Source organism: Ostrea edulis, chromosome 7 (assembly GCF_947568905.1).
Source record: "Ostrea edulis chromosome 7, xbOstEdul1.1, whole genome shotgun sequence".
NCBI classification, from domain to species: domain Eukaryota; kingdom Metazoa; phylum Mollusca; class Bivalvia; order Ostreida; family Ostreidae; genus Ostrea; species Ostrea edulis.
The window spans coordinates 22,728,838-22,756,796 of NC_079170.1; the positions used below are offsets into that span (position 1 = coordinate 22,728,838).

Sequence of the window (27,959 nt, forward strand, 5' to 3'; positions counted from 1 at the left end):
GAGTAATTATACATATATATGTACCTTTCACATCTTTTTCTTTCTTTTTCTTCATTGTATTTCAGTCTCTGTTCCTTTGTTACCTTAAATCTAATATAAACAGACACAATATGTTAATCTTATTTATTCACATATTGAATAGTATTTGGCGGATTAGAAGTTGGGAATATAATGGGTGAATGAAAGCCATCTGAAGATACACTTTAACTATTATAAGTTTCATAGCCTAATATTAATAATGAGGTGAATTTAAAAAAAATAAAAATTTACATACCCGTTTCCAGATTCACCTTTTGGCCACGACCCGTCTTTGTTTCTGGTTTCTATGACAACAACTTGTCCAGGGTACATACCTGCCTCCTGTACAGTTTGTTCACGTTTACTGAGATGTTCATACGTATTGCTCATGTACTTGTTCCATAAACGAACCTCTGTATCATCAGAGATACCAAATTCATCTCTCGCTGCCAACTCCAACAACTCTTCAAAAAATTATCGAAACAATGAAATAATGGACACATCAGCAAAACATAACGAGTAAAACTCTGTTTTGTTTTGTCCTTCTGTCACCATTTCCCCAAATGTTAATGTCCATTATGTACAATCTAATTAAAATTAGATCCTATGACCCGCTCATCTACTATCGCTACATATAGGTTGCGATAGTAGATGAGCGGATCATAGGATCTAATTTTAATTAGATTGCCATTATGTATTAATTGTATGTATCAGAATACCATACTTGGGTACGGTAGGTCGGACGAGCGTTGTGACCTATGATAGGTCACAACGCTCGTCCGACCTATCGTGCCCATACAGAGAAAACGCATCATAAGTGGTATCAAATCTTAAGGGGCGAGATCAAAAGATCGATGTCGGATAAGAATCTAAATTCAAATAGTTAGGGGAGGGGTGTAAAAACTCTCGTAATTTTCTATCATTCGACATCGAGTTGGACAAATACGGACCCCTGAACACACCAGAGGTACACTTTCATTTGTGAATAAACAATAGAAAAGGTACAGAATATAGAGTGTTATTTACTCTCGTATGTTTTTACTAGTAATCGATTAGTTTTAACATTCATCATATTTAGTTTTACGAGGGGCGGGGCTCTTGGTGAAAACTATGTGAATTTAGTTTTTGTCAGACATTGAACTTTTGATCTCGCTCCTAAATTCTTATTGTGTTTACACATTCTCCCACAAGTCAAGCAATGAAGCATATACACTTTAATGAGGATTACTTGCGTGAACATTATTGCAACTTTGTGGTACTTTGAAGGGTTATTTTGTAAAGACATTTTCTTTATATTCGATCTAATGTTAAACATAAATACTTTTTGTGGCCCCATCCTGAACCCCGGGACCATGATTTGAACAAAAGTGAATATATTCAAATAATAAAACGTCTTTTCTTGGTTTGTTAAATGGGATATGTTACAAACATTGTAGATCAATGCATAACACATTAAGTAAGGCAGGTTTTGCAGTTCTTTCTGCAATGTTTGCGACCTTCATCTCCCGTTCAACAAACCACAGAAAGACATTTTATTTTTTGTAGTTTTCTGTATCACTTTTAATATAAATAATTTCACTGCGTAAAATATAGATATTTCTATATTATTGACCTGTAAGATATTAACATGTAAATATAACAGCTGGAAATCACCTGATCTTGACTTGTCTCCATATTTGTTATGATTTCCTTATTTGAACGAAAATACATGTAAAGGAAAATAGTCCAAGAAGGACAAACTTTAATCTTATCAAATAAACCATCGTATAATATATACATGTAAGCATTACTTAGTATTCTAAATTCAAATAAAAGGTAAAAAGAAATAAACCACAAATTAAGTAGGTCGTTGAATTGAAACAAAACGTCTTCATGGTTGCAAATGGCAAGCATTGGATTTCAACAGCAATTAAGCAGCATTGACACTTCATGAAAAGTAAGCCGGTGTTGTAACATAGACTTTACCCCCGAAAAAACGGACCCCGGATAGATTCCCCCCCATAGGGGAAAAATCGCCCCAGCATAAAATTTCCCCCTATGTACAAAGTCGGTATAGAGTTTCCCCTTCGGCGGAAAAACCGTCCTGGTATAGAATTTCCCCCTCCTGTTTCCGGATTTCATTTGTTATAGTTTAATGAAATAGATATGCGCTCATTTGTGTTACGATATTCATAAAACAAACGAATATTTTTTTTGGAGATGTTAAAGTTGGGTTTACACGATGAAAACTTTGAATTGCGTATAGTAAATACAATATGCTTCCCACAAGACTTTAACGATAGTCAATATCATTACGATTTTTCGTAAAAAGTCGATTAAAAGATATACAATTAAAATATCTGAAAAGAAAATAGATGAACTGTACAAATAAAAGTAATTTAATTTTCTCCTTCATTCAAATTCAAAATCTCAAATTTAAAAATCATTAACTTCTTCCCAACATCACTATTTCAAATGTTAGATACTAGTAAATAACGATAAAGACTTGGGATATCTGAATGAATTTTGATATAACATAACACAATTTGAATAATTTCTTTTTTTTTTTAAATCATGATATAATGATTGTTCATGATACACAAGATGCTGCTCAAAATTGAAAATAAAAACAAGATGTGTTTGTGAAACACAAATGCCTCCGATAATGGCCAATTCCGAAGATGGCCAAGGTTACAAGGATACATATCTTGGTACCAATAGAAAGATCTTGTCACAAGAAATGCTCATGTACAATATGAAAGCTCTAATATTTACCATTTAGAAGTTATGACCAATGTAAAAAAAAAAAAAAAGTAGGTCAAATGTCAAAGTCAAAAGGTTTAGTACCCACGGAAAGGTCATGTCACAAGGAATACTCATGTGAAATATCAAAGCTCTATCACTTACTGTTCAAAAGTTATTAGCAAGGTTAAAGTTTACAAAAAGTAGGTCAAACTCCAAGGTCAATGGTAAAAAATGTAGGTACCCACGCAAAGGTCTTGTCACAAGGAATACTCATGTGAAATATCAAAGCTCTATCACTTACTGTTCAAATATTATTAGCAAGGTTAAAGTTTCAAACATGATTACAGAATGACAGACAGGACAGAAACAATATGCCCACCGATCTTCGATCTCGGGGGGCATAAAAAGAATTCCTGAGTCTAGATAAGCAAGATAATTCTAGTTATAGAACTGGAAACGGATACATAGCTAAAATGTAAGAGGGGGGAGGGAGGGGGCGTGGCGTGCTGTCATTTAGGGGAATTCTATACTGGGACGGTTTTTCCTAGGGGAGAATTGGACCCAGGACTGAGGTTAATTCTTCCTGGGGGAATTCTATGCCAGGCCCATCTTTCCGGGGGGGGGGGGATGCCTATCCCGGGCCCGTTTTTCCGGAGGAAAAGTCAATGCGGGGGGGGGGGGGGGGGGGTATGTGCTACAACACCGGCATGACACATTGCATGCAATTCATACCAACATGTATTTTCAAAATTTATTTCCTTATATTTATATTCTACTTTCATCTCTGTCGGAATTGCCAACGTTAAAATAGATATACTATGTGTATCGAGATTCATACGCACATTGCTCACAAATACAACGCATTCTTGAGAAAATGGTTGTCATTACAATTTATAGGAAAACATTTGATGATATGTACATGAAGTTCACAAATTGTATCCTAGTAGCTCTTGGGAAGATTTTATTGTCCATACCTGTTCCGAAGTATAATTGTAAACCCCTAGTGTTGCTCTGTCCACTTGAAGGAGGTGGGGGTGGGGTGGGGGTAATATTAGAACACTTCATTTAGTTAATATCATAATTTAGCACATAACAGAAAGATGTACTTGTAAAACTTTGAACTACTGTTGTCCCATTCTGAACTCCCTAGAACAAAATTGGATCTACACTTTATTGAAATGCTTGTATATATGAATTTGACAAGGGACCCGTGACTTGTCGCTCATGAGTAGATTTTCCTGTATCATTGTACCACATGGCATATAATGTACACGTAAATCATATACATGTATAGAAATATGACTTTTTGCTGAGGTCAGTTCAAGGCTATATCCAGCTGAGAAATGCATATCAAATCCACTGAAATATTTCGTAAACACGTAATCCTCAATATTGACATAATCCTACAAGGTCCAGTGTCTGTGAATCAAACTAAAGAAAATAGATTATTACAAACTAACCTACACTGTCTATCCGGCTAACTTTCCAGATAATATCTTGTTGATCAGGACATTGTATATTTCTGATCTTTAGATCCATTAAATAAATTTCCACTTTTAATTGTTTCAAAAACATCCCCTGCTCGATCACTTTCCTGTCAATAATATCCTACAAATAGATACAAACTTCATCACATGTAATCTACACGCAAAAAAAGAGATATTTCGCAAGACAGAGAGAAAGATAGAAAAGAAATTGAAGTGTGAATTTTTTCTGAAAATATCGGACTTTGATATAAGCATACCTTAACACCATTTGCTGCTCCATATTTAAGAAGAAAGAGCTCCCATTCTTCCTTGGGGAATAACACATAATCTAATTCGTCTATCAAATGCTCCTTCAAATCACCGTCATCTACCATTATTTAATTAAGACATTGGTTTTAGAAAATGTGAACGATTAGACATTAATGTACGTTCAGAGCTAATTTTCCACTGCACTACCCACTTTTTAGAAATCTAGAAATGTTGTTTAATTTCCTTCGAATTCGCTCAAATATACGTTGAAAACATTTCAGCATGCATATTCTTATACATATACTTGTAATATACTAGGATGCAAACTCTGCGAATCAGCTGAGAAAAATCAATACATACAGAGGGAAATTTGTTATATGTAGATATATACTAAAATGAGATATGCACTTAATGTACAATTTGCATACCGGTTAATTCATATGAAATGTACATTGTTTAATTTCTATTTTACTCGAACTTTTAGGAAAAATGTAAAATATATTTAGCAAAGGTATACTATAATTACCTTCAAGTTGAAGAACTTTAGCTCTTGGGAGAAAAATGGGATAGATTATTCTAGAAGTTATGAAAAAAATCTGATGATTTATGGAGAAACTCTTTCTGCACATGTTCCAGATTTTATATCATGCCTCAAGATATTCAATGCATACATAACGAAAGGTGATTGAACAATTTTAAATGATTTAAAGCAAAAATAAATGCTTATTGTTTAATAATGATAAAAATGAATTAGATCAAATTCATCGGACTAGTGAATGGATGGAAGCCGATCAATTTTGCACTTGATACTTTTTTGGTAAGGCGTCTGCCGTTGGTGTAAACAAGAAAAATCTAATTTTCTAAAAATAAATAAATAAATAAAATAAAAAAATACGTGCGGTAAATGATTAATTTTATTTCATATTTTCTTAAAGAGGCAGTTTATGTAACTTTTTACTAAGATTTGTTTAAAGATATGAATTCTTTTAAAAATATTTTAATAAAACATGCTCTTCCTATATACTTCAGTGCTCCTTTTACATAATTATCATATGTTTCAAAACATATGTTAATCACATGTTTAACATATGTTGCAATTTTACCAGCATAGACTTCAATGTAAAATTGTAGGTGAATTAAATCAAGTTGTAATAATACGTTAATATCACAGATTGAGAATGGTTTACGCCATTTCCCACTTGGTCAGGCCGGACGTAACTTCATCTATTAAAGCCCCATTCGAACTGAAACGTATGTACATGTGAACAGGAGAAAGTAACTGGACTGAGCAAAAATGTTGCACCGTGAATATCCAAGGCACCCCTCCCCCTCAAAGAGCCACCGTTTGTAGCTACATGTAACTAGCTTCATGTATTTACTTGGTGCTAATTATTTAATATTACTGATATATGATTATATAATCACTTGGAATGTGTATATTGATTACGATAATACCAATCAGCAATGAAATTTAAACTTAAGATCTTTTATGCTCCACGATATTGATATGTAATTATTCAGTATAGTCTAGCGATCTAAGTGAGCGGATCAACGAATCTCATTTCAATCAGACTCTATATCTTTCAGTAGTGGTGCATTGTTCACTGGCCCGGGATATGCATCTGGGTTTCCCTTGCTTCCTACATCCCATTGGTCAAAGCCAACATATTTTTTCCATTGTTTGAACCAATATGCACCAACTAAATACCTGAAGTGATAAATGATGACAATTAAAAAAATTGATTTACATTACAATTTGATCATAACATCTGTTACACCTTATGCCTACCTATTGATCCCGGTCAACATTACATCTACAGTCAACATTGCATTAACGGTCAACATCACATAAATTTACGGTCAACATTGCATTTACATAGCTACATATTATTTAATCGTAGCACAGATCCATCACGTGTCTACGTCCTGATCCCGGTCAACATTAAATAAATCATACACAGCAACATGATAGTACATGTTTGATTTGAACATATTTTATTGTATAAATATACAAAGGGATTGGTTACAAATTTTCTAGCACATGTCCATGCATTTGATCATAACACAGATGCACCATATGCATATAATGATAAAATTCTTGATCAATATTGCATACATAACTACATATTGTAAATTCCATCTTCATCCCTGTAGATCGCAGGGCATGCAAAGGATTTTTATTAAAAATCTAGACAAGGGTCAGAAAAATGGTATTCACCCCTCAAAATATTACGAAATGTTAGAACAATTGTGAGGATGAACGACGGCAAACCTCCACGGAGGAAGACAATGCACTCTTCTGTCAATGATCAGCCGTGAAAGGAGTTAATAACAATTTTATTTCTTTGTCATCAACTGAAAATAAAACTAAAGTTTTGCTAATCTGATCTTTAAATCGATCGAATTTAAATCAATCGAAAAAACACTTAATCACATCTTATATTCGGTTATAAGTGATGCCCCCCCCCTCCCCTTCCCCCGCACACAAAGTATCGAAATACAAATTTATACGTTGTACTTCCGTGCTTTTTGAATACTGATGTCCTACTTTTACTTCTACGTATCTACACATAGTGAAAAAAGAGCTAGTGCTATTTCTGAAATCTAGTGCTATTTCTGAAATCAAACAGTCGATGATTTTTTTTATCTCCCAGTAGAAATTGTCACTCTACAAACCATGCATATAGTCCTGATCCGATTTTAGAAATTTGGTCCTGAAATTCAAACATTCTTTGACGTACTGAAAGTTTAGTAATCACCCCGCTGAAGTGGTTAGAAACTAGTCACTATGTCATATTTGTATTTTTCACGTTTGGAACAAGACGTATCAACGATATTGATTGTCTTTGGAAAGAAAAAACTCAACATTTCAGTCAATGATTTGAAAATAAATATAGTGTCAATCAAAACTATATCCAAGTACATGGAAATTGGCAGGTTTCATTCTGATCATAATCAATACATGTACATGTAGTCATACTTTCCGAAACTAAACAGGTTCAAAAATTGCATTTTGACATTCTTTAAATAAAGTAGAGGCAACTCCATGTGTTGTAAATTCATTGCTAAGGATATCAATTTTACTTATTTAACAACCCCCCCCCCCCCCAAAACAAACCAATAACAACACACCAACCAAACAAAAAACAGAGAGATGGAGAGGAATAGAGATAGAGAGATAGACTACTATTTTCCCTTCAATTTCAATGATTATTGGCTGCTTCATGTTTCACTAAAAGATGATTGAAATCTCTGTTGAAAAATATATATCAAACAAGAAATGTTTTACAAACGTATACCACCCGTGTTGCAAAATTGAAAAAGGTCAAATCTTTATTAGGAATGTTTGATAGTGAAAAATATTGGATATGTTCTAAGCAGGGGCAACCATAAAATACTGAACAGATAATTCCAAATACCAGTCATTTGAGTCATGACTTTTGACCTTGAAAATCAATGGGGATCATCAACTGTTTAGGGATATCAGTGCACCAAGTTTAATGTCTGTCAAGCAAAGGGTTCTCAAGATATTGAGCCGACAGTATATTCCTATGTCCAGAGTAGTTTGTCCATTGACCGTCTGACCTAAAAAAATCAATAGAGCCGTCTGTGTACTCTCTAGGGACAACCACTGTACCAAATTTGGTATATAACTGTCAAGCAGAGAGTTCTTTAGATATTGAGCATACGTCCAGAACAGATTGATCTTTGACCTGATGACCTCAAATTCAATAGAAGTCATCTAATCCTTTAAATGAATTGTATCTTGATTAATGTCCCTCTCGAGAATATTTCACTCATATGGAGACGTCACCAATACCGGTGATGGACTTCAAACTTAGGCCTATGCTCGGCACTTACTGCCATTGAGCAGTGAGGGTTCTTTAGCGTGCCACACCTACTGTGACACGAGACATCTCCGTGGTTCTGGAAAAGAAGTCGAAAGTATGAAAACTTTAAATACGGACAGACGACGGACAATGGGTGATCAGAAAAGCTGAATTGAGCCTTCACCTCAGGTGAGCTAAAAATGTTATAGAGCACATTAAACCTACATTATATTTATCAATATTTAAATTTTGGCACTTCATAAAAGTGCTTCAGGAGTTTTTACTACATGTAAGTATCTGTTAGTTAAAAAAAAGTCATAAATCAAACATTGATATCTAACTCGTTGACTTGATAAGATAATGAATTATCATTGTTTTATACCACACTCCATGTACATTTTAAATGCACTGCAACGAGAAGAGGGGGGGGGGGGGGGGGGTAGAAACCCTTTGCGTTCTTTCCATTCTCTACCTATATGTGTCGCTACTTGCTAACGCTTCTGTTAATGTCGAAATAACAAAATCCTTGTAAAACGTTTGGTAAACTCCTATACAAACGTTTAACTGTATCCTAATCAATTAATGGTGCAGAATATTAAGATAAGTTGTTTTACATGTATAAACAAATTCCTAGAATTTTGATTTTAATCCAAATAAAGCATATTTTCCCGATTTTGGTGTTATTTTAGCTACATTAATATTCTAAATTCTTAAAGGTATATGTGCCGTATTAAACCATATTTTGTTTGATGTCAAAAGCAAGACCAAAAATATATCAGTATGATAAACTATGAAAAATAATACGATTTGACAATTTCGTCAAATTATATTCGGGTATTAAAGGAATATTGGTCTACTGAATGTAAGGAGAAAATGATGATTTTCTAGTGCATATTTATGAAGGAATGACGTTTATGGTGGTTGAACGTTCGCGCAAGTGCGCGAGAAAAATATTAGAAATATCATGGGAGTCACGGATTATAGTCGTACTGAATGGGGATTTCATGTTAAACATAAATTTAATCCCCCTTCTAAATTACTCAAAGTGGTTCTCTCTACACTGTTTAATTCCGTCTGACTGTCTGTATCGCCAATTGTGTCCCGTCGACAGCCTGCAGGTCGTATACGCTTTCACATTGCCTTGTCACTGAGTTGTTTTCTAAAATTCCGCATGTAACGTCACGTGATCACAATTTCGAAATGAGGCGTTCACTATCCGACTCGGAAAATTCAAAATTAAATAGGAATTAGCTTGATTACCTTTTAATCCAATTGAGTTAAATTGTACGATTTGCAGAGAGTGTATAACCTATATAGCTTGATATAAAATACGTGCTTTTTATTCCTACGGTGATATCCCAAGAATACACCATATATATATAGAATAGAATATATTAAAATTGGATATCCGTTAAGAGATTTTAGTCAGTATAGATTTAAGAAAATTGTAAAGAAATTACTCTGTGATAAATACACTGAAACCTGGTACAATAATCGAAATAAATTAATTGATGGGAAACTGTGCACTTATTTTAAGCTTAAGGAGCACTTTGGTTTTGAGAACTATCTTAATAAAATTAAAAATTTTGATATTAGACGATCTATTTGTAAGTTACGGATATCAGCTCATAAATTAATGATTGAAGTTGGTAGATATTCTGGTATTACTAGGAATGAACGAATATGTAACAAATGCAACTCCGGTTTATTAGGTGATGAGATCCATTTTTTGATTAAATGTGAAAAGTTTGCTGATAAAAGAAAATCTTTTTGTGGTGCTATAGAAAAAACAGTTAAAATTTTTACCAAACTCAATGATGAACAAAAATTCATTTACATACTATGCTCTGAAGAGCCATCCATTCTAAATATAACTGGAAAATTTATTTTGAACAATATATGACACTGTATTTGTATATAACTATGTATTATGTAATCACTTCTTTCTTTACTTGTATATGTATATGTACATTATTTGTATGTATTTTCATGCTGCCCCTTGAGGGCCCTTGATTGGAAAATAAATATAGTTAAAAAAAAAAAAAAATATAGCTTTAAATTCCGTTCCGTTTTCCGTTCTGCGTTTTAGCAACACCTGAAAAATACATGTAGGTCAACATTTTGTCACTGCAATACTGTACTTTGAGTTGACTATTATGACATTTGATGTACCAATTTTATTAGAATGACATCTTTTGATCCGCTCACCTAGCGATCGTAGGTGAGTGGATTAAACTTGAGGATCTAATATTTAAGTAGATTGTTAATGTACTGTCATAATTTTGGAGTTTCACTAATTCTGTTCACTTGTTTATTTTGTATGCATGCTCAGCATTTATTGCTCTATACTGTTATCACAATGGGTAACGGGATATGTCTGTCAGCGTCCTACACTAGTGGTCGCCGATGTTCTCATGGGAATATAAGGGTTAATTGTTTATATTCCTGATTAAGGTTAGCCATTATCGGTGCTTTATGATTTTGGCTGGGAACCTTGAAGTTTGAGGGGCATGCCCAAGTTTGAGTCAGTTCTGTATTGGAGTTTAATACAGATGGATGTCAGTTCTGCTCCGTAAGCAGATGGACTGATGTGTATATTGAACTTCAACTATTTGAAGTTGTTCAACATAAATGTTGTGTGTAAATATGTGCATATTTGTAAATAAACTGTAAATATAACATCTGCCTTATTCTTGGACAATAGCACGTTACAGTACCGTACACAATGCAAGAAGAGAAAACGAAAGTAACAATTTAGGAATGCAAGGCTGACTCTTTTTCGAATCACCAATGAAAATGTAAATAAGAGCATCCTTTTAAATTTTAATGCTTAGCCGGATAGCCCAGTGAGCCAAGTTAACATGTCCGACTGCCCGTGTCTAGCTGCAGATTCTTATAGTGGGGTCATGTTCAGCACGGGTTTCCCAAGTTACTTATTTCTACGAAAACTGCACCCCCCCCCCTAAAAAATATAGTAGATCTATATCTAATATTATAAAATCTTCAACTTTCCACCCACATCAGTTTTCTTGGGTGTATCATTCAACCTTAAATGTAATTAATTACATGTATTGATTATTTCACCTGAAAATATTAATTACATATACTTTCAACAAATTCATCGTTTTGATATTACCATGTGTCACCCTTTGTAAATTCCTTCTTCAAATAGCCTCTAACTTTCTCGCATTCATCGTCAAGGACGGGATTCGCCGCCTCTGTCATTACTCTCCTACCAGGGCCTAGAAAGGCCAAACTATGGAAAGCAGTTTCGGTTTATATTCCATTTTTGGGGAAATATGACATTTAGGGTGTGCTTGATTTGTCGGGTGCAGGACGTTTCGGCACTATATTATTAAGACGTTTCGGCACTATATTATTAAGACGTTTCGGCACCAAGATGTTTCGGCACCAAGACGTTTCGGCATTTACTTTAAGACGTTTCGGCACCAACAATTATTTTTTATTTGGCACCAACAATTCTTTCTTTTTTATATCATAATAATTTAGTTTTCTTTCTTTTATATATCATAATAATTTAGTTTTATATTAAGATTTATAATTGATTTGATAACATATTATTTTATTTTATCTGAATTTTATATCATACATTAATTTGCTATTATATACAAACTTCGGATAATTGAAAATCTTTTTGGTGGGTGGGTGGGTGTATAACAAAGTCATTTAAATGGGCCCTCCATTGAATGTGTAAATTGTAAAAACAACAACACCCATATCCTTCTCTCTATCCTGTGACTAGGAGGAGATAATGAAGAGCCCCTGCTACACAATGAGGGCTTCACACCTCATTTCTGAAGAGAACATTGAAGAGAAAACCAACGATGTCAGGTCAGTATGAATTGAATTATATATATTTATTTATTTAATTATATATATATATATATATATATATATATATATATATATATATATATATAAGCATTAAAGTTCCAACAACATCCGATACCTCAGAGTGTCGGATCCACAACATGGATACAAGGTCAAATACAAAAAAATATACAAAGCACTAAAATGACCAACGACACGAACAACGAGATTGTCAAATTTTCGGGACGACCCGTCCCTTCTTCAGGACAAACGAAAAGAATTACATAATGTGGCCAATATCAACAGAGCATAATAACAAAAACTACATATAAATACATCTAGCACTACAACTACACTAATCTACAAACGTATTTACAACGCAGACTACATGTTTTTGGTCTTTAGGCTTGCCAATCAAAGTTAAAAGTGGAGCGAATTAGGGCATGCCTTATTCGTCCAAAGAGCTGATCCAAAATGTCCGAAATGAAAAACAATAAACTTAATTAATCTCAAGTGAAACGAGTTAACCCAATACGGAAGTTCCGAGTTCCCTAAGAGTTATTTCCCTTTGTCGAACTCTTCCGTAAATTATGACGTAAAATATGATGACAGTGGGTACATTTGCTAATTACTATCGTTGTATTATTTCTTAAAAGATGATATCCAGAGTTTCTGAGACCATCCTATCTCAGGGAAAAGACAACTTTAGTGAGTTTATGAGTATTGGATAACAAAATGGCTCAAACAAATATTGTTAATTGCCATCTTTCTTTGATAAAAGCGTCACTCATGTAGAAGAGGAAACGAATAATGATTCAATAGCCAATTTGATGATCTTATTCAAACAAATTATGCTTGATATGGCTAGAATATGCACACCAGTGATTGATATAAACAAAAGTTACGCTTTTATTACATTAATCGTACGTAATCGTTATGTACAATGCCAGTCTACGATATAATGTATACATTGTGTACCCACCATACGTCATAAAATGCGAAAGGGTTCGACAAAGAGAAATCACTTTTGGGTAACTCAGAACTTGCGTAAACGTCCATCTTGCCATGAGTGCGTGCGCACATTGTCCTGCTAAAAGGTTAGGTGGCAGGGGACAGTTTCTTTGGTTTTGAAACATGTGGATAGGGGGTATACACCAAAGTCAGATTATGACAGACTAATGAAAAATCATATTTCCATTTTATGTCAATACTTGTATTTTATATTAGTGTAGTTAATAAATTATGACCCTAAATTACATGTAATCTATAAATACTGGTGCTGGTGCACAAAACATGCTCTGAGCAGGTTCCCCCTTTTTGCTTTGATTTTCCCTCATTTGGGCTAATCCGCACCACCCCCACACCATCACAGTACCAAACATGGGGATTTAGACACTGTGCACAATCAAGAACCCTATCTGCCCTTCTCAAAAATCTACCTCTCATATGGGGCCATCCACCTTCCCTCACAGCTACAGACCTTTTGCTAGACCCTGCATGTTTTCACCGGAATTTCTTCAGCAACTGACCACGTGTCTTAGTTTCGTATTTGCACCCATCTATATGCTAGGAATCATGGTGACACCTACATGTTGTATATCAACATTTTTACTAAGCACTCAGCTACATTTGACATGCATCCTAAAATTATTGTATACATTTTTACACATGTAATATCACTTCAAATACGGGCTAATTCCATTTTTTGAAAAAGTTGACCGGGCCTATAGTGCGAAACTGTCCCCTGCTACCTTAACCCGTTGCCTTGCGTATGCTGCTGCATATAAATGGTATTAACACAGACTGCATGGTTTCGTCTACATACCATCTGAGAGTTAAGGTTCCATTCAAAATGACCAACTGTGGACACATGCAATTATCTACATGATGTGACATGTACAACGACGGTAAACTCAAGAGCTCTCTTGTCAGCACTAATAACGTTAAATATGGACTCGTCGAGGAAAAAAAAAAGAAAAAAAAAAAAAAAGACCCATGTCCAGTTTTGGTGTGGATTCAGTTTCTATCTGACTCACTGCACTGCACTCTGTAAGGTCTTCTGCTACGGATCACAGGGTTGTTCATTATTCTAGATACTGTTCTAAAGACAACAGACACAAAACATGCATGTACACATATGCACAGACATATCACAGATTAACAAAAGAATACAAATTAAATAAACATTTCATGCAAGGATATATATACAGATACGAAGGCATAAGATTTCTAGAGAAAGAAATAAAATACTACAGGGAAGACTGGATGTATATGAAAATCAGCAGTAAAATTTAAACTTTGTTAGATGTTAGCAATATAATTTTAAATTAATTTTATATTGCTAACATTTAACAAAGTGCATGTTTAACTTTTGCAGTTGCATAAAAAAAGCTTCGATTTATAGATTACAGCTTTGCATTTGATGAATATCATGCCTAAAGTTCATAACTGTGGTACATGTAAGCTATAAGTTATACAGACTATTAAGCAATAAAGCAGTAATATAAATAATTTGTTTTAAAAATCAGACTTATATAATCCGCTGCTCTACATACGCCAACCGCGATGCTATTGCTTCCATAAAAACAAAGAAAAACCCAATATACCCTGAGGGCGAAATAGCTCCAACTATAACTAAAACTCAAACGTCTGAACACGCCCAACCTACTGGACAATATCAAAGAATCCAACCCTGGTCTAAAGTCACATGACTATAAAAGGACCAAACTTTTGGCGGGGAAATACTAATTACATCAAATTGCTTGTCATTGTTTTGGCATATGTTTTAGTAGAACTTAATGATCATACAATCTTATTCCTTTTAATCACGAAATTTAAAAAGTTATTTACAAAATTTTCACACTGCTACAATATGTCTTCTTATTTTTGGAAATTTAACAGCATTTTATTCATGTATATATAGAAAATACATACAGATTGGGTATTCTCTTTAGAGAAGTCGAAAGACATGCCTCTCGACTTCTCTAAAAAGAATAGGGATTGGGCAGCAGGCGCAATGTCTCCATAGGTCACAAGTCAGTTTAATTTCTGTGGAAACGAAAGGGTATATTCATGTTCGGTATTTCCCATTCCCCTCGATAGGAAAGACTGAATATAAATGACCCAGTTTAAAATATATGAAAATATCAATAGAAATGTATATTTTTTTCAAAGCATAAAATAGGGACCTAATCATTTTTGGCTTTACACCCACTAATGAGATACTATATACATGTACATGTGCTAAAAAAAAAAGAAAGAAAGAAATTTTAAAGAAAGATGGATTATGGACATTTTCCGGATATTTTCTCGTGTTCGTGTTGTCTTGTAAACATCTTGGCGCCAAATCCGACATCAACAGTGGTGCTCAGACGTAAGGAGGAAAAACAACACCTCGTATCACGTTTGTTGTAGCTAGATCAGACGCTCTGTGATACTTTCACTCATATCACATTAAAAATGACGGAAACAAAAGCAAAGGTATTTAACTTAACAGTGTCCATATGCTATTTTCACGACCTTATGGGGCGGATCCAATATTTTTTTTGCCGATTAATAGATATTTGGAGGAAATGTTGTATTGTTTTTACCATGTCCGATTTTAAGTAAAAATTATTTGATTTGAGAGGATTCAATTTAATATAGGGGTGTCACTGCTGGGTCGTCTCGGGGCCCAATGTATAGCACCGTTACAAAAGTAAGTTCCCTTGTACAGCTGTTGTAGATTTCTCTGACCAGTGGCATCATGTTGCATATTAATCTTTTGACGAGATTATCATTTCAATATATATCAGAATATGATTTAAACTTGTGAAATCATTGAGAAAGGAAAAAGTAAGTCATTCCATCAAATAGATCTATTATATTAATATCAGAATCAGTAAATTAAAGTGCCACATACCAATACAATACCAACATACAATTCATTTATATATAAAACAATTCCAATATTAAAAGGCATTGATATCTAGCCATATAATATTAACCTATGAGACACTATCATTGAAATACATATCATACTATAATACAACTGTCATATAAAATATAAACAGAAATAAACTATATAAATATCAGCTATGCGTACCTGTAGGTATTTGGAAGCAATTGTTTGCAAGATTATATCCAAATTTTATGATTGTAAAAATATATGTTAATTATTGATGACTTTTATGAGATTGATATTATATAATGCTTATTTCATCAAAATTGAACCACAAGTGACCACTAGAGAACTATTTGAAGGAAAAAAAGAGATAAGTTTTGTATGTCACATTTTAAGGGAAACTAAATTTTAGGCATTTATGGTGTTCTTCGTAACATGTAGATTAATTTGCGATTCCCCTGAATCAATTATACCTCCATTGTTATATTTAGGTATGTTCTGGAGATATCTGTATTATTTACAAAATCTCTAGAAACTCGTGGATAATTTGATTGACTTTGTAATTGTCAGTGGAGGTACAATGTATGCATAGATGGATAATTTTTGTGAAAGGTTAAAAAGTTGTCACTGACAGAAATACAACTTTCAGCACGATAGGGTAACGTGTTACCAAAAAATTTACTTAGTTCAGCTTTTAACATGACTCTGCTATTGGAAGTTGAGGCACAAGTTGACAATATTCACTCTCAAGGTTATGACTCGTGCGATTTTTGACTTGTTAAAATATCAAAAAAATAAAATGTCAAAAAGATACATTTAGAAGCCACTATAACCATGTTTGAACTGTTACTACTGGTGTGTGACTGTTTTGGACTAATATGTTTACGGTGTGACCGTTGAGACGAGCGAAGACCCATGACATCTTACAACACGACTTAAGGCAATTCATTTAAAGCGGGAAATAAAATGCAGTTGATGTAAACTGCGTTGTGACGTCATCATTAACTGCGATTGTTTTTCTTTTAAATCAAGTAATTATTCACAACAAAATGTACGAAGGTATGGGAAAGCTTGTCTGGAATTTATAAACATTTGTGGTACTTTTCAAACTAGCTACCGGTATTTGTTTTATGTACAGGGTTGTCAATGAAGTATACCGCAGTGACATTTTTCCGGAAGCATAATGGGTAGTCCCCATCATTTTTCAGCTGATGAAGAGCAAATCACGTGACTCAATTGCATAATCATCGGAGTGAGCTCGTCGCGTTGCTTTGCGACGCAAGTTTCGCTCGCTATCAATCTGAATGAAATGTGTCAAAAGATACATGTTAGTTATCAGCCACAGTGTGTTAATTAAGGTTGTACGAAATAAAATACTTAGCAATAGGATGTTTGTCATGCAGAATGATACTGAAATTAGATTTTTTTATATCCTGTTAAATTTTATGTTCAGCAGAAATTTCAGCATCAGGTGAATATCAAAAATAAAATAAATACTAAGATGTTTATTCGGTATTTGATGCACGGATGTTTGCGCTAGGGAGTCATTTATGTGGGAGGAAACCGGAGTACCCGGAGGAAACCCACGTGTCCGAGCGGGCAACCGCCATACCCTCTCACATACAACCACTGCCGATCACGGGGATCAAACTCGGGTTGCAGCGCAGGGCTTGAAATTAACATATGCCCGTCAGTTTGTGACGGGTTAAAAGTCTGGCGGACTGACCAGCATTTGTTTTAGTCAGTCTGATGGGACTGGTTAATTTTCTAAAGAATCATTTTGGAAAATATACTTATGAAATCTTATACACACAGTTGGCATGCTTTTGTAGATATCAGACAAACTCGGTTAATACACATTAATCTCACATATGGTTACAATATTGTCAGAAACATATCGAGTTAAATTTCATTTTAATAATTTGGAAAAATCTGTTGGATTGGTAAATTTTCTGCGGACTGGTTGAAATTATACCCCATCACTCCGGCTGGACTGGTGACATAAAAAGTTAGGTTCAAGTCCTGCAGCGGTGAGAAGCGAGTGCGCTACCCGGACACCCAAATATCGAGTGGCATGGATACATATTGCATCTCTATATAGGTGCTATTAGTGCACCACCAATGCATATTGCCTCTTTATGTGCATTCTGGGTACATATCACCTCTCTAGATGCATTCTGGATACGTATCACATCTCTAGGTGCATTCTGGGTACATATCACCTCCCTAGGTGCATTCTGGGTACATATCCACTGTCAAACTCTGCCACTGCATGATAATAGTACTCAGGTTGGTAACCAGAATTTTCTAGAGGGGAATGTGATGACCTGGGATTTTTCAGAGGGGGTGTGGATTTCTGAAATGGTGAGGGCTATGAATCATAAATATTTACATAGCATATTTTGGGTAAATCATGTCTCTAAAAGTATATGGTTTGATTCCTGTTTTCCTTTGATTTGATTTGCTAGACTAAGAGTTCAATATTTTTACAAAACGGGGACATGAATGCATCCCACACAGTCCCTGGTTATGGGCCTGATATTCACTGACACTATATTGAAACATAGTGGATGCCAGGTAGACCATGGTAGATGTAGTATATTGGATCAAGAACACTAGAGTTGAGGGATTAGGGCAGTGGCAGCACATATTTGTGCTTAGAGTAATAACATCCGGGCTGTGGAACTATTATGAACTTTTGTTTTCATTGTTTTTATGAATGTGGCATAATCCAGCTCTATGATATTTTATCACTGATTGAATTCTTTTTTTTTCAGCCTAAAGGATTGTCAATCAGACCGATAAATGTGGACAACAAAGGACAGCTCACCGCTCAAATGGGTGAATAGATATATCACTTCATGCATTCTTTTTCTTTAGATTTTATTTCTAAGACGATGTATTTGCTATGTGAGATTTATTAACAGGAGAAGATTTTCACACATCTCATTTGTTGTGAAAATTTATAGTTACCTGTAAGGGGGTACTCTACACAACATTGTCATAATGGCTGACTTTCTTTTAAAACATGGATAAAAATATAAATATCAGCAATATTTGTCTATTCCTTTCTAAAATCATCACCTAGCTGAGTAGCTCAGGTTAGCACTTCGGCTGCTGAACTGTAGATGGCAGGTTCGAGTCCAGCAGGGGTTTTAAATTTTTTTCAGAATGATTTCTACTAAACCTGCGGTTTTTTTTTTTTACTAAATAAAGTAAATTTGAAAATTTTCAATTTCAAAATATTGTTGTACATGTGCATATCCTCCACTTTTGATCCATATCAAATTTCTTTGGTGTAGCATACCCCAGTCCTTAATATTTGATAGTGAAAAATAGGATGCTCTTCAAAATTTTTAGTGTAATTACCAATTTACTCATATTCAATTGAAAGTAGGACTTTAGCTGATCATGCTCATCAAATGTGATTTATGGTATGATGATCTAAGTTGTGAATGATTATGGATTATTGTTTTTAAAGTTTGTGTATTCTTCACTAAAGAATATTTTTTACCTATGATGCTACATGTATGTGTTATGTTTATTTTTTTTTTATTTTTGTTAAGGTAAGCTGAAGATTGAAACCCAGAAAAAAGTAAAGCCATCTGTCATCTGTCAGGCATCGATTCGACGTCCCACAGTTACTGTCCAGTCAGCATTCGTAGAAGATGTTCCACCCGAACTTCCACCAAAGACGAAGAAATCCCGTACGTACAGCAGCCTAAGTTTAGAATATAGAGCTCTATCAATACTTTTGATGCACTTCAATTTACCCACTGTGAGAAGTGCGAACTCTGCTAATTTTCTTATTCTTATAAACTCTTGCATACCAACATACAATGCAGACAATACCAGGCCTGGATTTCTAAAAAAGTACTAAAGTCAAAACTTGAGATTTTTACTCAAATTTTGACTGCTCAAATAGAAGAAAACTCAAACTGAGGTTTATGATTTTTTCAAGGAATCCAAGCCTGGTATAAGCAGAAGTGCTTCTAGGGATGTGTGATGCATGCATAATGATATAATGTCTTTATTTGTTATAGAACATGTATTTCTTCTACTTTGATTAAATAAAAGCAACTAATTGCACACATGTACATTTATATTGAAAACATAATGAAGTACATATGTAATGGACAGCAGATGGATGGAGACTGACAGTGCATCCAATATGTTTTTCTTTATACAAAGAATTACTTTTATTCATAATCTACATGTATATCAACTTTCAAAAAACCTCTCCATGGGTCATGAAACACATACATGAAAACTCTCCTGACTGGAAACATACAGTACATGTAGGTATAAATGTGAGAATCTTTTTCTAAATCTGCAGGAAAATGAATTAGTTACATTCAATATTGTAGAACGGTTTTCCATTCCAAATTTCGATGTGAACCACGAGGAGAAGCAGAGGGAGATTGAAAAGATTGAGAAGGAGCTGGCCAGAGACTTGTTCAAATCTCCAACTTACGCCCACGATATATACAGTTACTTAAAGGTAATAGAACAGTGGATCTTTCATGGCGTGTTGCTTTGTGAGTTAGTGTATTTGGGGATCGGTGTCTTTATGAATGAGATTTAAAGAGCTTCAGTATATAGAAGAGCTACATATGATGAACTTTGGGTGATAGATATCAATAAGTTACTGTGGGTATTCAGGTTCAATGTAATATACAAATGACTGTCGATGGTTTGGACTTCAATTTCTCGGATGTTCTTGATCACTTACTGTAATCTCTTAATCTCAATTTATTTCCTCCTAAATTAGCAAGTTTACTGTTGTTTTCTCAGTTTTTCAAAACTTGTGATCTCCCAAAGTAAAATTTTAGTCCCATTGTTTATACTCCTATCAGATTATTCTTGATACTTTGTAGTACTAACTGTTTACACAAGCTGTCAGTCACTCAGGACCTCATTAGCACAGCATGGACCTTATCCTTGAGAAGGTCATGGTTAACAGTGAAAAAACATGGCTTGACTACTTAGTAATAACTAATTAGCATTGACTCTTCCCCAGATATCCCAACCTGGGAATTAATTGCTCTGTTCATTTACTTACTTATGCCTGCAACCCCTCCTGGGGCATTGTCCACTGACAAAAAAATCTCCAGGCATTTGTTCAATTTTCAGCCATAATTAACCATATTGAAAATTGAAAGTTAAACGGATGATTATGAAATGCAAAAGAAATTTTTTCACTGCAACAAATAAAGAATATTCAAACTCTAATGAAAATAGTTTCTTTATTCATATCTGGATGAAATAATGTTTTAGAAATAAAAACTTTGCCTGGAAAAATTAAATATTAATGAGCATTTTAATCATGTCTTACGTTTTTCATTCTTTTGTTGCATGCATTTATATCTACTTGTATAAAGGTTGACCTACTTTCCGAACACTCCATTCCTGAAAAATAATGGAGTGTTCGAACAAAAGAATGACATCATAGGTGGATTTTAATACTTGTTCCTTCTATGGAAGTGCATCGTCACAAGCCACGCCTCTTGTCTCCGTTTACACTACGTTAGGTAGGTACTACCAGACTCAGCAACCGTGGTTAGCTACGATGATAGAAGTGAGACTCGGATCAAAAGTCTGCTCGTCTAACGATTAAGTGTTATAGTCCGGAGCCAGGAGCATGAAAACAATCACAAACCGTCCATGTGTACATACATGTACCAAGTTCAGAACCACGATAAAATTATTTCCCGATGGCACGCACAAATACATATGTAGAACTTCTGACAGCATTTACATTTTATGTAGCGCTGATGAATTTCAAGACTTCTGTTGGAGTTGGATCTCTCCAAAACCTTCATTAAAATCGTCTGCAGACAGCGAACCTTCCTTAAAAAGGTAATCTTCCATGTGTGGGATTGCTCCAGCTACGTTTTGTAAATCTGCAATCTTGGAATGAAAATGGAGAATCTTTCTGGGATTTTGATCCCTCAACAACTGGTCGCACGATTCCAATGTCTCCCGAGCTCTGGCAATTTGCTGATCAATTTTAGATTCTTCAATCTGTAATTGGTTCACATCCGATGCCTTCCGTTCAGCAATCTTCTGTCGATGTTTTGTGATCGCGTTTTCGACAGCCTTCATTAACTCCTCCCCCTTCTACCAACTTCGTCGTCCAGTTGCCTGTATTTCTGTTGTCTTTCTTCCGATTTCGCACCCAATTCCGTCTTGAAATCCTCCATTTTCTGTATAACAATGTTGATCTCATCTTTTTCTCTTCCAATGCATTCTTTCTGAGCATTGAGAACGGTAAACATTTCCGTGAAATCGTGACCTTTATGCGAGTTACTAGAAAGGCATTTCGAACACACGGGGACTTTACATTGCTCACAGAACAACTCGCTGACCAAATCCGCATGCGTTTCACAATATAAGAACGGTCCAGGCTGTTTTTTGCTCTTAAACTCTACAACGTCATGACCATATTTGGATTTTCTAAGTAAATGTAGACCTGCGCAGTTGGTGCATAAATTTTCCAAGCAAAGGTTGCAGTACAAGTGCGCTGCTTTCTCACATCCATTATGGTCACATAAGACTAGCTCTTGTGCCTCTGAAGATTTGCCAGCGACATCGCTTATCGCAGCTTCCTCCTTCATCAAACTAGGAAAACAGGGGGAATTAAAATGTAATTTAGAGAAGACAGTTTAATGTCGGATATTTCAGAGCAGATGTGTAATTTTACATATATATGTACCTTTCACTTTTCTTTTTCTTCTTTTCTTCATTGTATTTCAGTCTCTGTTCCTTTGTTACCTTAAATCTAATATAAACAGACACAATTTTAATCTTATCTATTCACATAATGGATAGTATTTAGCGAATTAGAAGTTGGGAATATAATGGGTGAATGAAAGCCCTCTGAAGATACGCTTTAACAATTACAAGTTTCATAACCTAATATGAATAAGGTGAATAATATATATATATATATTTAAAAAATTCTTGACATACCCGTTTCCAGATCCACCTATTGACCACGACCCGTCTTTGTTTTTGGTTTCTATGACAACAATTTGTCCAGGGTATATACCTGCCTCCTGTACAGTTTGTTCACGTTTACTGAGTGGTTCATACCTATTGCTCATGTACTTGGTCCATAAACGAACATCTGTGTCATCAGAGATGCCAAATTCATCTCTCACTGCCAACTCCAACGACTCTTCAAAAAATTATCGAAACAATGAAATAATGGACACACCAGCAAAACCTGACAAGTCTTAATCTGTTCTCCAGTTTTGTTTTGTCCTTCGGTCACCATTTCCCCAAATGTTAATGTCCGCTACACATAGGTAGGGATAGTAGATGAGCGGATCATAGGATCTAATTTTAATTAGATTGCCATTATGTATTAATTGTATGTATCAGAATACCATAGGTCACAACGCTCGTCCGACCTACAGTACCCATACAGAGAAAAAGAATCATAAGTAGTATCCAATCTTGAGGAGCGAGATCAAAAGATCAATGTCGGATAAGAATCTAAATTCAAATACATATGTACATTGTAGTTAAGGGGAGGGGTGTAAATACTCCCTTAAGTTTCTGTCATTCAACATCGAGTTGGACAAATACGGACTCCTGAGCACACCAGAGGTACACTTTCATTTGTGAATAAACAGTAGAAAAGGTACAGTACCGGTGAATAGAGTGTTAGTTACTCTCATACGTTTTTACTAATAATCGATTGGTTTCAACATTCATATGCATCATATTTAGTTTTAAGAGGGGCGGGGCTCTTGGTGAAAACTATGTGAATTTAGTTTTTTGTCAAACATTGAACTTTTGATCTCGCTTTTAGCTGCTCAAGGTCAGTTCAAGGCTATATCCAGCTGAGAAATGCGTATCAAATCCACTGAAAGATTTTGTAAACACGTAATCCTCAATTGACGTAACAATAACAATAAGGTCCAGTGTCAGTGAATCAAATTAAAGAAAATAGATTATCATCAACTAACCTATATTGTCGCTCCGGCTAACTTTCCAGATAATATCTTGTTCATAAGGACATTTCATATTTTTTATCTTTAAATCTATTAAATAAATTTCCACTTTTAAATGTTTTATAAGCATCCCCTGCTCGACCACCTTCCTTTTAACAATATCCTACAAATAGATACAGGTAAATTACAACAAACTTCATCACATGTAAGCTACATGTAAAAAGAGATATTTCGTAAGTTAGAGAGAAAGATAGGAAAGATCGTTTCTGGCCAATTCAAACTGAAGTGTGACTTTATTCTGAAAATATCGGACTTTGATATAAGCATACCTTAACGCCATTTGCTGCTCCATATTTCAGAAGAAAGAACTCCCATCCTTCCTTGGGGAATGACACATACTCTAGTTCGTCTATCAAATGCTCCTTCAAATCACCATCACCTACCATTATTTAAGACATGGGCTTTAGAAAATGTGAACGATTAGACATTAATGTACGTTCAGAACTCATTTCCCGCTGTACTAGCCACTTTTAAGACATCAAGAACTGGTGTTTAATTTCTTTCGAATTCGCTCTAATATACGTTGAGAACATATCAGCATGCATATTCTTATACATATACCGGTAATATACTAAGATACAAACTCTGCGAATCAGCTGAGAGAAATCAATACATACAGAGGGAAATTTGTTACATGTAGATATATACTAAAATGAGATATGCACTTAATGTACAATTTGCATACTGGTTAATTCATATGAAATGTGCATTGTTTAATTTCTATTTTACTCGAACTTTTAGGAAAAATGTAAAATATATTTAGCAAAGTTATACTATAATTACCTTCAAGTTGAAGAACTTTAGTTCTTGGGAGGAAAATGGGATAGGTTATTTTAGAAGTTAAAAAAAAAAAATCTTATGATTTATGGCGAAACTTTTTCTGCACATGTTCCAGATTTTATATCATTCAATGCATACATAACGAAAGGTGATTGAACAATTTTGAATGATTTAAAGCAACAATAAATGCTTATTGTTAAATAATGATAAAAGTGAATTAGATCAAATTCATCGGACTAATGAATGGATGGAACCCAATATATTTTGCACTTGAGACTTCTTGGTAAGGCGTCTGCCGTTGGTATAAACAAGAAAAATCTAATTTTCTAAAAAAAAAACAACCAAAAAAAAAAAAAAAAAAAAAATTGCGGTAAATGATTAATTTTATTTCATTTTTTCTTAAAGAGACAATTTATGTAACTTTACCAAGATTTGTATGAAAATTTGAATTCTTTTAAAAATATTTTAATAAAACATGCTCTTCCCATAGACTTCAGTGCTCCTTATACATAATTATCATATGTTTCAAAACATATGTTAATCACATGTTTAACACATGTTGCAATTTTACCAGTATAGACTTCAATGCAAAATTGTAGGTAAGATGAATCAAGTTGTAATAATATATTAATATCACAGAATCCTGTACACAATTTCCCACTTGGTCAGGCCGGAAGTAACTTCAAATATCTATTAAAAGGACTGCTTCACGTTTTTCGAAAGAAATGTTTTTCAGTTTTGATGTTAAAAATTAAAAATATAGCTCATTTAATGTTGACAACCAAAATTTGGACCGTCTGAATGCAAGGATAAGAGCAATATTTTAGCTTTGATTCTGTGTCATGTTAACAAAGACTCAGTCTTTTTATGTAAACAAACAAACCAGTGAAACGTTAATTTTGTAATTTCAAGCATCTTCATTTTGTACAATCAAAACTTTTAACTTTTAAATGACACAACTTACCTAAAGTATACTTGAGATGTGCTATATATAATAAATTTGGATCAATATCCATTGAAAATCCCGTAAACAATAACACACCTCAATATTTGTTTTCAAAACAAATAATAAATTCTCTATAATGAGCTTCAGTGATTATGAATAACCTTAATTTTTTGTGAAACACTTCTACAACATATTGGACAGTAGATTTTGATCATTTAAAGAGAAAAACAAAATTTGGGGGGAAATCGTGAATCAGTCCCTTTAAATGGGGCATTCGAACTGAAACCTCTGTACATGTGAACAGGAGAACGTTATTCAACTGAGCAAAAAAGTTGCACCGTGAATATCCAAGCCCCCCCCCCCTCCTCCCTGAGAGCCACGGTGTTGTAACTACATGTAACTAGCTTCATGTATTTATTTGGTGCTAACTATTACTGATATATCATTATATAATCACTTGGAATGTGTATATTGATTACGATAATACCAATCAGCACTGAAATTAAACTTAAGATCTTTTATGCTCCACGATATTGATATGTAATTTTAAATTAGTATAGTCTAGCGCTCTAAGTGAGCGGATCAAAGAATCTCATTTCAATCAGACTGTACCTTTCAGTAGTGGAGCATTGTTCACTGGTCCGGGATATGCATCAGGGTCTCCCTTGCTTCCTTCATCCCTTTGGTCAAAGCCAACATGTTTTTTCCATTGTTTGAACCAAACTGTACCAACTAAATACCTGAAGTGATAAATGATGACAATTTAAAAAAAAAATGATTTACATTATAATTTGATCATAACACTGTTACACCTTATGTCTACCTCTTGATCCCGGTCAACATTACATCTACAGTCAACATTGCATTAACGGTCAACATCACATAAATTTACGGTCAACATTGCATTTACATAGCTACATATTATTTAATCGTAGCACAGATTCACCATGTGTCTACGTCCTGATCCCGATCAACATTAAATGTGTTACTTGATCATAATAATAATAATAATAATAATAATAATAATGTCCTTTATTTAAACAGGATAGTACAATTAGTTTTTAAAACTAGTTTACATTGTGGTCCTGAAAACATATATACAGACAGCAGTAATATACAGATACAATATAAAATAGTATATGAAGGTATGTTGTATACATACATGTATGCTATTTACATACATGTTGTATTTAAAACTGAAAATAAAACAAAATAAATAAATAAAGAAATAAAAATAAAACTGAAAATAATCAAAAACAAATCTATATGGTTTTAATTTTCCGAATGAAAAAAATTTCATAACGCAGATACACCGGTATCATGTCTACCTATTGATCCCGGTCAACATTACATTTACGGTCAACATGTACGGTCAACATTACATTTACGGTCAACATAATATTTACATAGCTACATATTATTTAATCGTAGCACAGATTCATCGTATGCCTTCATCTTGATCCCGGCCAATATTAAATAAATCATACATAGCAACATAGTTTTTGATCATAACACAGATGATAAGTTCTTGATCCCGGTCAATATTGCATATATAGCTACATATTGTATAAATTCCATCTTCATCCGTGTAGATCGCAGGGCATGCAAAGCATTAATCTAGGCAAGGCTCAGAAAAATGGTATTCACCCCTCAAAATATTACGAAATGTTAGAACAATCGGTGAGGATGAAGGACCGCAAAACCTCCACCGAGGTAGACAATTCTGTCACAATGCACAGTTTATGTCGCCTTGCGTTTTATTTCCCGCGTTCAATGAATAGGCGGATCATGTAAAACTGTTGTCCCCATATAAACTCCTTTAATATTGAGATGTTACTGGGTGTTTAGGCCAAGGAAATTTCATTCAAAATATATATTTTTAAATGAATCATAATCTACCGTACTTAACGGAATTATGATTACCACTCGGGATACGGAGTTACGTACATGCTTCGCTCGGTCCAACGGTCACACCGTATACATATTATTATTCACTTTGAACAAACTGAGTGTTTAAATTACGAATTGCACGTTAGAGTCTTCTATTATCGGCATTCAAAATAAAACACGAATAACTGTTGAAACAGGTAATGAAAAAATAAATGGCGGCGCCCATATGGATCACGAAAATTTCAGTGAACGTATATAGAGATTATCTCTTTTTCTTTTGCTGATTTTGACTTTTTTCTT

General features: G+C 34.3%; 2 protein-coding genes across 2 annotated transcripts in view; both read right to left on the reverse strand.

Annotated features, from left to right (window-relative positions):
* Nucleotides 1-6,046, reverse strand: part of LOC125654384 (uncharacterized) — a 72,081-nt gene extending 66,035 nt beyond the window's left edge. The window contains exons 1-5 of the mRNA XM_056143709.1: nt 5,005-6,046; nt 4,487-4,596; nt 4,203-4,350; nt 275-482; nt 25-90 (exon numbers count right to left, since the gene is read on the reverse strand). Of these exons, the coding sequence (XP_055999684.1) occupies nt 25-90; nt 275-482; nt 4,203-4,350; nt 4,487-4,596; nt 5,005-5,107 (635 nt within the window). The 5' untranslated portion in view covers nt 5,108-6,046. The remainder of the gene's footprint in view (nt 1-24; nt 91-274; nt 483-4,202; nt 4,351-4,486; nt 4,597-5,004) is intronic.
* A 15,221-nt stretch (nt 6,047-21,267) lies between these two features.
* Nucleotides 21,268-27,944, reverse strand: LOC125656159 (tripartite motif-containing protein 45-like). Its single transcript, XM_056143710.1, has 6 exons — nt 26,382-27,944; nt 24,313-24,422; nt 23,999-24,146; nt 22,995-23,202; nt 22,738-22,803; nt 21,268-22,643 (listed from the first exon to the last, which is right to left on the reverse strand). Exons 3-6 carry the CDS (start codon nt 24,111-24,113, stop codon nt 22,127-22,129), a joined length of 906 nt encoding a protein of 301 aa, XP_055999685.1. The 5' UTR covers nt 24,114-24,146; nt 24,313-24,422; nt 26,382-27,944; the 3' UTR covers nt 21,268-22,126.
* Between the last annotated feature and the right edge of the window lie 15 nt (nt 27,945-27,959).

Bases quoted from the DNA above. Each gene is read 5' to 3' on its own strand.
- LOC125656159 (XM_056143710.1), bottom strand. From the start codon at position 24,113: ATGCTTATAAAACATTTAAAAGTGGAAATTTATTTAATAGATTTAAAG. The intron at 23,203-23,998 runs GTTAGTTGATGA...AATTTTTTGAAG, and splicing joins TAGCCGGAGCGACAATATAG to AGTCGTTGGAGTTGGCAGTG. The intron at 22,644-22,737 runs GTACATATATAT...CTGTTTTCCTAG, and splicing joins AAGAAAAAGAAAAGTGAAAG to TTTGATGAAGGAGGAAGCTG.